This window comes from Dermacentor andersoni, chromosome 7 (assembly GCF_023375885.2).
Source record: "Dermacentor andersoni chromosome 7, qqDerAnde1_hic_scaffold, whole genome shotgun sequence".
NCBI lineage: Eukaryota > Metazoa > Arthropoda > Arachnida > Ixodida > Ixodidae > Dermacentor > Dermacentor andersoni.
Window position 1 is genome coordinate 41,600,060 of NC_092820.1, and position 16,871 is coordinate 41,616,930.

Consider the following 16,871-nt stretch of genomic DNA (forward strand, 5'->3'; position numbering starts at 1 on the left):
TAGTATAGTCGGGTTTCTGCAGTTCACCAGGCTTTTTTCAACGTCTTCAGGCGTGTCGTATTCTGGAATACCGTGTATGACTCCCTTGGAGGTGTTCTCCGGCGCAGTAATGTAAGCGGCCATACTGTAGGTGTTCGATCCAAGTTGGATTTCCCGTATCTGGCTGTAGCGTTTCGCATTCTCAAGTTTCGGCGTGCTCATGATCATGGTGTTTTGTCTTGCATTGATTCGTAGCGTATCTTCTCCGGCATTTTCTGGTGTCAATGCGGCTGCCAGCAGAATGCCATCCTTTATGTACGCAATGCGTTGTTGCGCCATGTCGAGTCCACCTCTCGGGCGGATCACGACCTTGTAGTCATCCTCCGGTAGCTGCGGTTGCCTCGGGGCTATTGGTCGTTGTAGAATTCGTGCGTTCGTGGTTTTCCACGCCGTTGAAACCGGCGCGTCTCCGATGTTCTTGGATCGTTCATCGAGGTCTGGGCGTCTCTTGGCGTTACTACGGCGTTCGTGAGCCGCAATCCAGCCCTGGTCGTCATATTCTTCCGGGGAAATTGTCTCCCCTTCCAATTCTACGACGTCCATCCTCGCGTCTCGTGGCGAAGCGGGGGCCCGAGCGCACCCGAGACAGGCGTCGTTCCCGCCGAAGGGGTGGGAACAGTGGCGTCGCAGACTCAGCTAGTTAGGGTTAGCCAGGCCGCCGGCGTGGCAGTGTAATAGAACTGCCTTTGTGGCTCAGAAAAGCACCCACCTGGGATAATCCCGATGTCTTCGGTGTTCGTCTGCCTTCCGGTGTTAGGTGTGGTAGTTCTAGACTTGAGAACTGCCTTTTTCCGCCACAATCATGGAAAGCTTTCGGAGCCCATGTGAATCCCGTCTGTAAGCTATTTGAGCACATCATTTACAGTGAAATGGTCAAATACCTTACTTCAGTCAGTTTCTTCACACCATCCCAGCATAGTTTAAGAAATGGGCGCTTATGTATTATGCAGCTTGTCCAATTTACAGTACAGTCAACGGCCAGTTTTCCGCTTGCCCGATAATTCGGACGCCTTTGCGGCACCGCCACCTTCCCCATAGTCATTGAATCATCATCATCGTCAACAGCAGCAGCAGCCTATTTTATGTCCACTGCAGGATGAAGGCCTCTCCCTGGGATCTCCAATTACTCCATTCCAACTAGCACCCGCAAATTTCCTAATTTCGTCGCACCACCTAGTCTTCTGCCATCCTCTACTGCCCTTCCCTTCTCTTGGTACCCATTATGTCACCCTAATGGTCCAACGATTATCTAATCTGTGAATTGCACGACCTGCCCAGCGCCATTTCTTTCTCTTAATGTCTATTAGAATATTGTCTATACCCGTTTGCTCTCCGATCCAAACCGCTCTCTTTTTGTTTCTCAAGGTTATGCCTGGCATTCTTCATTCCATCACTCTTTGCGCGGTCCTTAACTTGTTCTCAAGTTTCTTTGTCAGTTTCCAAGTCTCTGCCCCCTATGTCAGCACCGGTAAAATGCACTGATTGTACATCTTCCTTTTAAATGATAACGATAAGCTCCCAGTCAGGAGCTCACGATGTTTGCTGTATGCAATCCAACCCATTTTTATGCTTCTGTGAATTTCCTTCTCATGGTGAGGGTTCCCTGTGATTAGTTGACCAAGGTAAACCTACTCACTCACAGACTCTAGAGGCTGACTTGCGGTCTTGAACTCTTGTTCCCATGTCCGGTTATTTATCATTACCTTTGTCTTCTGCATATTAATCTTCAACCCACTCTTACACTCTCCCTGTTAAGGTCCTCAATCATTTGTTGTAACCTATCTGCTGTGTTGCTGAATAGAACAATGTCATCGGCCAACCGAAGGTTGCTGAGGTATTCGCCATCAATCCTTACTCGTAAACCTTCCCAGTTTAATAGCTTGAATACTTCTTCCAAGCACGCAGTGAATAGCATAGGAGAGATTGTGTCTCCTTGTCTGACTCCTTTCTTTATAGGTATCTTCCTACTTGTGTAGAATAAAGGTGGCTGTGGAATCTCTGTAGATATTTTCCAGGGTATTTACGTAAGCGGTCTGTACTCCTTGATTACGCAATGCCTCTTGACCGCTGGTATATCTCTACTGAATCAAATGCGTTTTCGTAATCTATGAAAGCCATACAGAGAGGCTTATTGTACTCTGGATTTCTCGATAACCTGATTAATGACATAGATGTGATCCATTGTAGAGTATCCTTTCCTGAAGCCAGCCCGTTCCCTTGGTTGACTAAAGTTCAGTGTTGCCCTTATCCTATTGAAGATTATTTTGGCAAATGTTTTATATCATACTAGGAGTAAGCTAATGGGCCTATAATTTTTCAGTTCTTTACTGTCTCCCTTTTTGTGGATTAGTATACTGTTTGCATTCTTAGTTTTCTGGGACCTTTGTAGTCGATAGACACTTTGTATAGAGAGCCACCAGTTTTCCTAGCATTATGTCTCCTCCATCTTTGATTAAATCAACTGTTATTCCATCCTCTCCTGCTGCTTTTCCTCATTTCATGCCTTGCAAGGCCCTTCTGACCTCATCTCTAGTTATAGGAGGAGTTTCTGTATACTGTTCCTTATTGTTTCAAATAGGCGCTGAGTCCTCTGGGTAGTGTACAGGTCAGTATAGAATTTTTCAGCTGCTTTTATTACACCTTCAAGATTGCTGATATTACCTTGCTTATCTTTCAGTGCATACATCTTGGTTTGGTCCAATGCGAAGTTTCCTTCTCACTGATTTCAGGCTGCGTCCATTTTTTACAGCTTCTTTAGTATTTCTCACATTATAATTTCGAATATCACTTATTTTCGCTTTGTTGATCAGTTTTGACAGTTCCGTGAATTCTATCTTATCTTTTGCGTTGGACACTTTCATTCTTTGTTGTTTCTTTATTAGGTTCTTTGTTACTTGAGAGAACTTGCCTACTGGTTGCCTTGGTGCCTTGCCTCCCACTTCAATTGTTGCCTCTGAAGCCATGCTAGTTACGGTTTTGTTCATTACTTCTATGTCATTTTCATCTCTCTGTTCTAAGGCTGCATATCTGTTTGCAAGTACCAGGCTGAATTTGTCTGCTTTTACCCTTATGGCCTCTAGGTTGACCTGTTTCTTCTTAGCCAATTTTACTCGTCTCTTCAAATTGAGGTGAATCCTAGCCCTCACTAACCTATGATCGCTGCACTTTAACCTACCTATCACTTCTACATCCTGCACTATGCTGGGATCGGCAAAAAGTGTATCAATTTAATTTCTTGTTTCACCATTAGGGCTTTCCCAGGTCTACTTTCTGTTACTACATTTCATGAAAAAGGTGTTCATTATTCTCAGCTTACTCCCTTCTGCAAATTCTACCAGCATCTCTCCTCTAGCATTTGTAGAATTGACGCCGTAGTCGCCAATTGCCCGTTTGCCCGCCTGCTTTTTCCCTACTTTTGCATTGAAGTCACCCATTACTACTGTATACCGAGTTTGCACTTTTCTCATGGCTAATTCAACATCTTCATAAGACTGATCTACTTCCTCATCGTCGTGACTGGATGTTGGAGTGTAGGCTTGTACTGCTTTTAATCTATATCTCTTATTAAGTTTGGTTACGACTACTGCTACCCTCTCGTTAGTGCTGTAGAATTCGTCAATATTGCCTGCTATGTCCTTCTGGATTGGGAATCCTACCTCGTATTGCTTCTTATCAGGGAGACCTCTATAGCAGAGGACATGGCCGTTATTTAGCAATGTGTAAGCCTGACCTGTTCCTCTAACATCACTAAGGCCGATAGTATCCCAAACTGTGCCTGATAGTTCCTCGAAGAGCCCTGTTAAGCTAGCTTCACTCGTGAGGGTGCGGGTGTTAAACGTTGCAAGGGTCAGTTTCCATTGGCGGCCTGTCCGGACCCAAAGTTTCTTAGCACCCTCTGCTGCGTTACAGGTCTGACCGCCGCCTTGGTCAGGCGCTCCGCAGCTGTTGGGGACTGAGGACCATTGATTAGTTGAAGATATCAGGGAGGTTGTGGCTGAATACTGCACCAGGGAGGCCAATTCCTGTTCTGGTGAGGGTGTTTTTGTTCAGCTTAGTGGGAATTCCTAATTTGGTTGTAGCTGGATTAGTGTAGCCCCACTCGTTCTCAGCGTCTTTCGCCGGTGTCGGGCATCACTCCAAGCCTCCAGATGTAGTGCAATGAAAAAAAAAAACAAAAAAAAAAACGGGGGGGGGGGGGGGATTTGAGGTTCCGACTACCGCAACCGAGCATTCGACATAGCTCAGTAAGATAATCCCGCAGGCGGCCAGGCTATGTTTTCGCCGATAAGTATGGCCCAGAGGGCCCTACATGCCTGAGAGATCCGTTGATGCGTCCGCCCATTGCGGGTTTTGCTGATCGTCATAGGTTGCGCGACATAGTGTCATTTCTCGGTGGCCCTAGCCTCTTGTTACCCGATTCTCACGCATGCACGCGGTCTTAAACGCGCCTAGGTACATGATATATTTTTGCTGAATATGAACAGCACTTAACACTTGTGTGTAAAAATAAAAAAAGGGACAAGTTTGTATCAGTACGCCTGAAATTTCCGACGCAAGAACCCTTCGCCGTCTGATGTTCCGGGCTTTTGCCCGTGACTGCAAGTCTGAAACGGCGTTATCGAAGCCAACGCCGCCGCCATCTTTATTATCTCGCCGCGTCGAACAGGCACCCTTGCATGCATATCCGCTGGCAGCCGTAGCCACCACCGCGGCAACGTTAGGCCTAGCTGCTACGATGTTCGCTACCAAGCTCCCTGCTGTACTGTCCAGTGTTTTGCATTAAAACAATTCGCCGCTGTTAGCAATGGCACCCTCCGTCTTTGTAATCCTCGCAAATGTCTTCGATGCTCGGAAAGCACGACGCGTTGCATAAGGTTGTTTTCCGAAAGTCAGCTTTGGTTCTATACATCAGTGTTACGCGGTGAAGCATGTCAAGACTGGGAAGGGGCTATTTTCACTGGACGGATGGATGGATGGATGGATGCAAAACTTTAATGAAGGTCCTGAGGTACGCGACTCAGCGCGCTGCGGGCCGCTCCCACGTTGGGATAGTCAGGCCATGCCCGACCGCCGCATCGTGGGCCCTCTGGACAGCCCATAGTTGCGCCCCGGCATCGGGGCTCTTGATAGGGGAGAGCCACTTGTCCTCATTGATTTGTTCTGTGCCTCGTAACGAGGGGCAACGCCAGAGCATATGGTCTAGGCTAGCGATGGCATTGCAGTGCCTGCAAGAATCAGTGGCATACATGCGTGGGCATCCGCTGCCTCCTGTCACAGTACCAGCACCGATACGCCTAATAAGTGTGCTGGCAGGCCTTCAGAGCTATATCGGACGTGCCGGTGGTGACTTTAGCCCTTGGGGCCAGTAAAAGGCATGCATTCATTTTTTTGGGGCTGGCCCCTTTTTCGGACGTTTTCGCGGCCCCTAGGGAGTCTGAAAAATCGGACGTTGACTGTAGTTCTTGATTTCTGTAAGTCTTTCTACACCGCAACACACAACCTATTAAAATTGCAATACTTTTTGTACACATAAATAAAAATAAACTTGAAAGTTATTAATTGGATAAAAAGTTTTTTAAACAGTTGCCAACAAAGTGTAGTTCTTAATGGCTCAAAATCATCTATGGTAACCGTGATGTCTGGTGCACCACAAGGGAGTGTATTAGGACTGCTATTCTTAATTTACATTAATAGTGTCATTGAAGATATTACCTCCCCCATTAAGCTATTCGCAAGTGACTGCATAGTGTTTACAGTAATCAAATCACGAAGAGATACCGATTCCTTGCAGAGCGACCCAATATGGCTATCGTGTGAACTATGCAAAATGAGCCTGAACATCTGGACATGCTGCTGCATAGCATTCATGTGTCCATAAATTAAAGACAAGTTTCACCATTAACAATTCAATAATTAGCAATGAGTCTGACTATAAAGTCCTTGGTGTCTACGTTTCTGACAGCTTTAAGTGGAATAAGCACATCGTAGTTAGAAATAAGGGCGAGTAAAATGTCGTATTTTATATGGAGGAATTTTAAGCAGGCTTCACAAACCATAAAGCAAACACTTTGGTTTTTGTATGTAAGATCCATTCGAGATTATGCTTGTGTAATTGGGACCCTTATCAGCAGTACCTTATTGATAGACAGGAAAATGTGCAAAATCAAGCAGCTAGATTTGTAACTAATAAATATAATTCATTTTCAAATATTTCTGCAATAATATACATTGGGATGGGAGCTGTTAACAGTAAGAAGGCAGAAACCAGCTTAAATTCCTTCATACAATTTATTATATTAAGAATGCCATCAGTCCCCACAAATACCTTTCAGAACCGCCATACATCTAGTTTCGTCGAGATAATCTACAAATAATATTAAAGCACCTGTTCAAGACGCACACTTTCTGTAGTTTGTTCTTCATAAAAACAATACAAAAATGGAACCGGCCCCCAGACGACATTGTTAGCAAAACTAATAATGAACTTCTGTTGTGTTCCCTATGATAACATCGACATCAATGGAATTATTCTCCCGAAGTGTCTCTATTGTTTAAAATGTATGTTTGTAGTAATTTTTGTACATTTTATATAGTTTAGCATAATTTGCATGTTTTTGTTCTTTCTTATTATGTATTTTGTACAACGATCTATTGCTATTTGTGCTTTGTTGTGCCCCACGCAATGCCTTGTGGCAATGTAGGTGAAGTATAAATAACAAAAGAAATAAATCTGCGCAACAGACAAAAGCGGGGAATGTGCATCACATCATTCAGCACTGCTCCGCACGGTCATCGGCGCCGCACGCATTGACCGCGGTTGGCGCCAACAGTAAAGAGTTTTCAAATGGGGAGGCCCACGGCAAGTTCGGACGACTTTGCCTCTCCCCGTCCCCACCTTTCCGTTTGTTTTTTGTCGGCATCCATCCGCCGTTTGAGTAAATGCGTCTGCAGCCGAGGGTCAGCGCACTGTAGCATGATAATTTTGAGCCCGCCATGTAAACCCAAAGCTAGTCTTGTGATGGTTTGCTCCAAGCTATGGAAAGAGACTGTTGTGCGCCTATGAATGGCATTCAGAATGAGGGGCCGCCATAAGGTACTTCGCGAAGATGGCGACTGTGAACACGTAGCGGTTATCCCGTGCACTTGCATTCATTGACGAGGCGGTTTATCAGCTCTCTGAAGTTTGTGTGACCGCTGTGAATAGATCTGTGTTTTTGGTAACCGTAACTTTAGTCGCAGACACCCGATGCCACTGCTCTGATTAGACAATGTGGCTAATAGTGTGGCTATGACAAAAATTCGCCACTGGCTGATGTGATAGCGAGCCACAAACGGGCAAGAAAAGCTTGTCGCTAATATGCTCCTATGGGTGGCTCACTGCTGATCGGGTGCGAAATCCAACTTACAGGTTAGATTGATGGCCGTTGAAGCAGCGTTCAGGTTCGCAGTTGGGGTCCGCTCCAAAGTGTGCAAATTTGCATGCGTGAACAATGAACTCTCGTAACTGATGTGATCAGCGTGCCTCCCAGTAGCTAATCAGACCGATCTTTGCACAAGCTCTTGGAGGGCCATAACGGTTCGCTTGGAGAACCATAACGCACTGCTGTTATAGTTCCCTCTGTGTGCATTGCGTTAATTGTGTTGATTGGTGTCATTGACCTGGATGAACCTTACAATAGAGATCGGGTGCAGTGGGAACACAACCCGCCATGGTTGCTTAGTGGCTTTGGTATTGGGCTGTTAAACACGAGATTGCAGGATCAAGTTCTGGCCACAGCGGCTGCATTTCGATGCGAGCGAAATGCAAAAACACCAATGTGCTTAGATTTAGGTGCACGTTAAAGAACTCCAGGTGGTCCAGATTATTCCGGAGCCCCCACTACAGCAAGCCTCATGATCAGATTGTGATTTTGGCACATAAAACCCCATAATTAATAATGGGAACGCTGCATGTGTAAAGGCACCGAAGCTACCGATATACGAAAAATAAAATTTGAGAAATCGAATATTATATACTTGGTTTGCAAATAGAATTATGGGAAAACTCTCTATTCGATTCGAAATCGAATATTCAAGTATTTGCACACCCCTACTCATTTTAACCCTTTCGCTGTTGGATCTTTCTGGCCGTGACGTACCCCCAGTGTTGGCTTGGTTACAGGGAACGAGCATAACAGGGAATGAACATAGCAATTTATTTTTGATTATGATTGGTTATTCAAATAACATAGTCAATGCAATATGCACATTTCAGTGTTCAGCAGCTGTTGTTAATAAACATCATCATCAGCCTGACTATATTTATTTATTTGTTTATTTAGTTGGTTAGTTCAACATCCGAATCTGACAATGCGGAATTCCCCGCTTCCTCGCATGAGACGCTGTCAGAGTCCGAATCTGAGCTCGGCTCATATTCTGAATCGGAAGAGCCACCGCTCCAATGAGCAGACGAACGTCCCGCGCGCTCAGCCATCTGAAAGTAACCACGCGCAGGAAGGATGCGCTTTCAGTCGCCCGCACAACGGAGAGAAATGGGACGTTGTGTGATCAAGAAGACAGAGGGAGATGGAAAAAGGCTAAAACAAATTTCGAAGGGCTTTATGTTTACTACTGCAAGTCAGAAGCGAGGGTGCGGTGAGAGAGCGAAAGCAGCAATCTAGTCACTCTTTTCGGAGAGGCAACGGCGCAAGCCCCTGAACTTGACGTGCCGTAGCAGACACACCAACAGAAGAAAAATAAAAACCTTCAAACCAGCGGAGATGGCAGAACAACCCTAGATAGAACCCATAACCACACGCGCGCGACGCATGATATAGCAAACGCCGAGCCACTCAGCAAAGAGAGAGGGGTGAGTGGCAGTCGCACCGTACTCTTCAATACATGTACCAACACAGGTCGGGGCGAAAATATGAACTTGTAGGGAGTCAGCAGATGGCGTGGCCAGTCCAGGAGCACCAGCTTTGCGCTCAGGCGCAAAATTTTTAATGCACGATAGAGAACGTATCGGTACGTCAGTGACACAGTGTGGGAAGGGGGAGGGGGAAGCGCGAAGACGTACCGGTACGTCCGTGACAGCGAAAGGGTTAACTGTGAACGGTACCTCTAGATCTCCCAAAGTTCAATTTCGCAATGAAACGAAAGCTACATTGTGATCTGCATGTTGCTCTGCAGTGGGTATAGTAAAATGAGACATCCGTGTTATCTGTAGTTCGCATAAAATAGGCTGGTGATGATGATTTGTCCGGTCTCTTGAGGTTTCACACAGTGAGAGTACACTGTAAGCCGTGCTCGTATACAAGCCATGCCGTACCAACCGCTGCAGGTGCGGTTCTGCTGACTGCCGACTATTCCCAGTTGGAACTGCGGCTCCTTGCGCACCTCTCCCAAGATGAGCAGCTGTGCAAGGTCTTCCATGCTGGTGGCGACGTCTTCCGCCGCATGGCCGCCCTCTGGAGCCGCTGTGAGGAGGCAGCCGTTAGTGCTTCACTGCGGCAGAATACCAAACAGGCATGTTAACGAGTATAATTATACATGCAGTTATTTGTGTCATAGGAGATATGTGAGTGGGTGTTGCGTACTGGTGGTAAAAGGCTCTAGTTCGATTTGTGCCTGTGAGTGCTGTATAGAGAAGTCTCTACCCTACAGTGTTAAATTGTTTCTTACCAGCAACCACAAATATCCAATTTGGGCTGTGAGGTTTATAGTGTCATAAACAATCTTTGAGAAAAATCTCTGTCTTTCTAGAAGCCATAATATATAGGTTTTTCTTCCAGGCATTGCCACATTTTGCTGCACAAGTTCACTTAAACAACTTCCAGCCTCACAAATTTCCATGTAAATACTTTAGTTAAGTGAGGTTGCTGTTGGGCTAGTTGGTACGCGATTCCAAAAATGAAACGGTGCAAGGAATGGGGCAAGAAAGCGAGATCAACACAACTGAAGGTCTATTTTGGGTGATGCTAAATATATACTCTGAAAAGACCTGGGGGTTCAGACAAGCTGCAATGCCTACAGAAGGTGCTCTTCATCAGGAAGAAAAATAAAAGTTGGTGCCGCCTTGCCATTGGGAAGCTTGACAATTGAAATGGACGAAGCGACCACTTTACAGGGAATTTAGCTAAGGGACGCCCAAGCGCGCTAAGGAACGAGGTTAATGAGCGGGACTAAAATCCAAGGAAAAAAGAAAATGAAATAAGAACTACTGGAGAAAATATTCCATATCGTATAAAAAAAACATCAACGAATAAAATGAACTAAAACTACTTGTTCAAGTAGACAAACTCTTCTTGTGAGAGAAACACCGGCAGCTTGCTGACACGTGTGTCCCTCTCCCAGATAATTGCGTAGGCCTCGGTGCCGTGGTCTCCACTACGTTGGCACACAAAGAGCAGCTTCTCGGCCACACTGTGCAGGAGGTGGTCGGGAAAGCCAGGTGCCATCGACCACAGAACCCGTGCGTCGAAGCTCGCCCAAATCTCGGGGCAGCAGGACCTCGAGGTGGCACTCCCGAGTGCTGTAGCCACGATCCGCCGCTTCACGAGTTTATTCTGCAGGGACGTGTATAGCAGAAAGCCTCGTTCCACTCGAGGGGCACAGTGCCAACACAGCCACCCCTCGCACTCAATAACCAGGAGGTCGAGAAACCTAACGTGGCCGCACTCGGGGAATTCCACTGTTAAATAGAGCCGCTTCATTCGTGCTTGGAAGGTGCAAACAATCTGCCCCGAGCTGCAACCCAGTGAGAATACCCGTCTTAAAGATGACCAGGAAGTCGTCGATGTAGCAGAATGCGTTGACAATACAGTCGCCGACCGTTTATTCAGACCTTACGCGGACTGCAGAAATGTCCGAATAAACAGGTGTCCGAAAAAGCAGATAAAAAAAAAAATGAAATCCTTTATTTCCACGCACTTATTCGGGCTCGGCAGTAGGCTTGAAGAAATCGTGAATGCGCCGTTGCACGCTGTTCCGTTTACGCGCAATCAGATAAGCCTGAATCTTGGAGAGGGTCGTATGGGCACTATAGGTGGCTGAAAGCACAGTCACTGCTTGTGCACGCTCTGCATGCGACGGCAGCGTAGCACATGTTGCGTCATCTTCCCACTCGGAGTTATCGTCCGGCGGTGCAGCAGAAACCTGACGAATGATCTCGCTGTCGTTGAGCTCTGCGTGTGTCAGTACAGCAGTGTCAGCACCTGTGAAACTGTCAAATGAGACGGTGTCCGGAATCGCAATGCAACCACTGCACGGGTCTCGGCAGAACATTTTCCGCATCAGTAGGGAGCACATCGGAAGGCAACAAATCTTAGGCCTCCTGGCACCTGCTTGCCGGCATTCCCCAGTGCAGTCTGCGCGGGCACTGTCGGCACCATTAGACACTTGACGCGATGTTTCCGTATGCCGCGTTGGATCACTGAAACCTCGACACAGCACTCAAACCAAACACCAACGTGCCGACACCAGTCGCACAAATGAAAAATGTGGCCTGCTCGCAGCGTCGTGCGTGAAGAAACAAATCAGCTGCTGGATTGTCTTGACATGGCTTACTAATGGCGTTTTTCACTGGTCGATCTGGAGCGGCCGCCGAAATCCTCGAGCGAGTGCTCGGGTTTCACAAATCCAAATCGGCCAGCGGAGTGCAAAAATGCTCCGCAGGGGATCGCACAGGAAGTCTGCGGACACGTCGAACAAACCGGTTCCGGAAACCATGCCTGACTTCCGCTCTGTACGTTTCCACGGCAACCAAACTCGCCGCCCCCAGTGCGTAATTTGACTGAGGCAGTCGCAGAGTCCGTCATTTCCATGTCGCACCCGCAAGGATTGTGCATGGACAACGTGCATAGAATGCTTTGTACAGCACCTGCGTCACCTCGTAATCGCTGTCGTCCGAGCTCTCATCGCTAAATGCGACCTCTGCAGCAGCACCGAACGAAGCCATTTTGCGAAGCAACACAATGTTGTGTGGATCAATCGGGTACCGATTTCGCTTGAAGACGGAAGTGACGCGAGCTATTTCCGCCCGAATCCGCGCCTCGCCGGCGGAGCAAGTGAGAGCGATCCGGCGCGGAGCGAGTTGATCCGAAACGACCAGTGGAACGCGCGAACCCACTCTAGATCGACCAGTGAAATTCGGATTCCTTTGCCGCGGAGCAAGAAATCCTGCTCCGAATCGACCAGTGAAAAACAGCATAAGCTGAAACCGGAACTGCTATAGAGCCACTCTATCGAGCCAGGCAGAAACGATGATGATGAGCGGGGATTTCCAGTAGCGCCACTTTGTGAGGCCACAAGGAGGCTCCATGAGGCTCCGTTCAAAACAAAATTGCGTTCAGCAAGTCGAACTATGCACCGGTCAGAGTCGGTGCATGATGCTCTCGATCGAGTTGGCTCAAGGAGTGTCCGAAAAGTCAGACGAGAGGTTGCAAGGTGTCCGAACTTTCGGCAGTTAAACATTATGGTCTATGGGGAGAATGGCGGTGCCGCGAAGCTGACCGAATAATCAGGCATGTCCGAATTTTTGGAGTCTGGAAAATCAGTCTGCGACTGTACTCGTGCCGTAGGCAGCCTCTTTTGTCGACTACTTCCTGTCCAAAGTTGGCAACAGGCAGTCGCCGAGGAAAGGCGCAAGGCAAGAGCCAATTCAAACACCCTGCTTCTGCATAAAGAGTTCATTGTCAAATGTTGCAAAAGTGGACTGAGATAGAAGCAGAGCACCTCAAGAAAACTGGCGCTGTTGATGCCACAGTGGTTCTGAAAGTATGTTGTACCATACATGTTGATGGTGTCATTCACTAAATTGCAGAGGGTGACCCGAGGAAAAGAATAGTATAACTTCTTGATGTCTATGAAGAAGACGCCGGCATCGCTGAGCTGTTGCCGTTCCCGAAATTTGGACAGCCGCTGGGCTGCGGACGAGGAAAGGGTTATTGATGGCGAGAACTGACACGCTTCTCGTGAGAAACTTGCTGACCGCCAGGTGCCCTTTTTGGGAATGATGGCCCTGAATGGGCATTTCCTCTTCTGGGCCTCGGCCGAGAATTGATTGACAGGTTGGGGCTTTTCCTGACTCGGGTTTCTCTAGTGCAAGCTCCTCCCATTTCTTGATCGTCTGCTTCTTCAACTTGCCCAGTCGCTGCTTAGTTCGTCGAAATATCATCACCGGAATCCTGAGCCTCCTTAACCTGTGTTGTCGGATACTGAAAGTTGCGCTGTAAGAAGCCGCGAGCTTTTCCAACCCTATTAAAGACACTACTTACCTGTGCGGTCCATGTTCCTTTGTTGGAAAATACTGTCAAACCTGTTTATAAAGAACTCAATAGTTCCACGAAAAGGGGGCGTTATATCAGTAGTTTGTTATATATAGACTCGCCCTTTAAGATGCTCTAAAATTAACTGCACTGAAACCGGCATGAGCAGTTACAATTCGGCAGCACTTTGGCTCGAAAACCAGATTTTCAGTGTAATTTTTGTTCCTGGTGCGTTCTCGCTCCTAGCTGCAAACTTGCATTAGAAACATCCATCTAAAAAACGAAATGCAAGATCATGTAGCTCTTTCGAAACGGTGCCCGGCTCCAATCACCTGTCGTTTTGAAACTGCAAGCGTAGCCACTATTTTTTACTCGAGAGCTTGTGATATATTTTACTACCATCGGGATGTGACTGTATTCTGCACACGAGAGCGAAGCGTTGTATTTGGCTGGAAGCATAAACTTCGGTAACTATACTGCGGCGTGCCACCACTCTGCGAAAGTCTTGGACATCGTGGTCTCGGCCTTACGACTGTGCGTCAACCACATAAAGCCGTAAAATTATGTTATCTATGTCGCCTCACGCGAAATAAATGCGATGTTCGAAAGGCAAAACATCACCATGAACCGTTATCGGCATTTGGCAAATGCTTAAATGAAGTGCTGCCAAAGTGTGATCTCCCGATAACGGCGTAGTAACCGCCGACCCTTTGCAACATTGCATGGTAGCAGCGCGCGGTGCAGCATTCTCGCCAACTAGGGTCACGTTGGCAGAAATGTTTGAGCGGCTTTTGTTCCCATGGTGAAAAGACAAAGGGTCGCTCAAGTTGTTGAAACAGGCGTAATGCACACGGTGCTGCACGGATAAATGCGCAAAAATGAGAGTGACACCGGTATGCCATTCGAAGTAGCACCTGTACACGCGCCAGCGCACGCCTCACTGGTATGCGCGGCACACCTCTGCACTGTAGGCGTGCCTTGAAAACGCATAACCTTCTTTGCAGCTTTCGAAACCCACGCGAGGCAGTCGCTCGCTCATCTTGAAGCCCATATCGTCGTCGTGACTGGACTGGAGCACACGTTGCCGTGCACCCAGTTTGGCTGTGTTTCTGCGTTTGGCACTTTGCCTGTGCCCTCTTTTTACTGTGACCAGGTTCAAAGCATTCATTGTCGCGGTATGGCGATTAAACAAAAAATTTTTCGTTATACCTGGAACCAGTTTCCATAGGAACAAACGGGAAAGTGCCTAAACGTGAGACTACAGCAACATAATCATAAGGTACAAAAAGTGAGATCGTGCCCTGGTAAGCAGCTGAGGTCAGTTCTGCTTACCAGGGCACATTCCCTGCACTGGGATAGCAGGAGGGGGTAGACAACCCGCGCCTTTTGCCTTGTGCCGTTCAAAGGAGCTGTGCGCATTTTTCCCCCTCTCTGCAACCGCAGCCCTCCGATTCCAGGCTGCGGCAAGAGCTCCCTCACTTAGACGTGCGAGCATCCGACTCCACCTGCACATTGCCCGTGACGCACCCCTAGGAGGTGGGGAGAGCTCAGATTCAGAGGCCGTGACTCCACCGAAGTTGGATTACACGGACGCACAACCATCCGCATTGTTAAAGCACCTCTGGACCATGGATGGTCGTCGGACTTTCCCATGACCGACTTACGAGATATTCCGACTTCCGTACTGTGGCCTCCAGTAGACTGGGTGACAGGGGTGCGCAACCTACCCCCGGCCCTAACAGCACGGTTTTGAACTCTCACAAGGATGCCATTCCATGCCGAGGCCTCTGAAGCTGGATTACAGGGGTCCTCCAAGGCCCCCGGCCTTTTCGGTGTGGTCTGTGTTTACCACGGTATTGCCCTGGTGAACATTGCTGGTAACCTTCCTTGGATGTAAGCTGTATGAATAAGGGAACTGTCCGGCTACATTCGTGTGTGGAATGATCGATGCCTTGCCCCCAGGCAATAGGTTACAGAAGCTTGCCACAAGCCTCCGGCATGGTCCAGCCACGGCACTGTACAAAGCCACGCACTTCAAGTACATGTCATGCAAATGTCGTTCCCTCTTTGAAGAAACAGAAATAATAGCAAACAATGCGCAAGAAAACACTAGACTCATCATTGAGGCAGCGGCTATCGCAGAAGGCAACTGCATTAGCAGACCACCCCTAGCATTGACTGTTAAAGAATTGGCATACCTGGGGTCTGTTTGTGGGAGGCCGCATTAGGCCTTGACGCAGCCTGGGTGCGCTCTTGTTTATTTGTGATGGCCATGTTGACTTGCACGATTGTAACTGATTATGATCAAGTGCGCGAGATTATATATACATACCCTTTTGTAATAAACATCAATTGGAAGCTTGCGCTTGTTCTTGTCGCCTTATTAGTGTCCCGTGTCCACTCTAGCGCTAGTCACTTCAGCATTGTATATCAACTAGCCCGGTCTCACACCCTGCTCCATAGGGAGGGTAAGAAAATCATAAATCCAATGAAATGTGGTCGTTATAACCGATAGATTGTTATATCTGGGATCGTTAAAAGTGGTTTCTACTCCTAACCCTATAATACTGTGCCTTCTTTCATAATAGGTACTTATAATGTAGGGAGTGGTTAGTTTATTCACCCTTTTACTAAAATTTACGTGAATGCAGTTGTTAGTACTTAGAACCATGTTGTTTTTACGCCATGCGTCCATGCAACTGAGGTCGTCCTGGAGCTCTCTGGAACCTGTTTGATCTGACACATTCGAATACAGAACACAGTCATCGACTAGCATTGTGATCCTGCACTCAACTACATCTGCAATATTGTTTATAGAAACAACCTAAACAGGGCAAATTAGTCGACCCAGTACCCTTCAGTAGACCCCTGAAGCACTTTAGAATAAACACACTAAACAATGACAGGATCCATTTAGATGAACCTTTCGTTTTCTCAATCTCGAGAAATCCCACCACTAATCAATCTACAAATTGTTTTGTCGATGTTGAGATCTTCAAATTTCTTTGTTAAAACTGAATGTGAACTGTGCCAATGCTTTTTCAAAATCTAAAAACAGGTTATCAATTTGTTCCTTGTCATCTAAACCAATTGCTAATCACTTTGCTCACTGTAGTATTGGGGAAAATATGCGTGGCTATGCATGGCTTCCATGTGACTTGTGTGGGCAGCAACTTTCACTCAAGCTTTTCTGTTGTGACCAGCAATACCACAACAGCAAGGCGAACAGTTTTAAGAATTTCCACTTGTAAATGGGCTTGTATCATACTTGCACTAAGAGACATGAAAATGCTTTGTTCACCATATACAGTGCCTTTCATTCAACCTTTTGCTTAGTGTTTTTATAAATTAAGAAATATTATTCAGCATTCGATTCAGTATTTGTAAACACACAATTTCTTGAAATATTCACATTTGATTCTATTAGAAAGTTACTAGGTGTATGTGAATACTTGAATATCACTGAATTGAATAGTGAACAGTCGATTAATTGGATTTGTGAATTGAACATTTACTATTCGATTGTTCGAATATTCAATGTATTCAGCATAGAAACCCACCCACTGCAACACGTTGCGTGCGCCG

At 46.9% G+C, this 16,871-nt stretch overlaps 1 protein-coding gene across 1 annotated transcript in view; it reads left to right on the forward strand.

Annotated features, from left to right (window-relative positions):
• The window catches only part of PolQ (DNA polymerase theta), a 292,782-nt gene that overhangs the window by 239,551 nt on the left and 36,360 nt on the right, over positions 1-16,871 (forward strand). Inside the window, exon 22 of the mRNA XM_050182268.3 lies at positions 9,362-9,546. Within this exon, the coding sequence (XP_050038225.1) occupies positions 9,362-9,546 (185 nt within the window). The remainder of the gene's footprint in view (positions 1-9,361; positions 9,547-16,871) is intronic.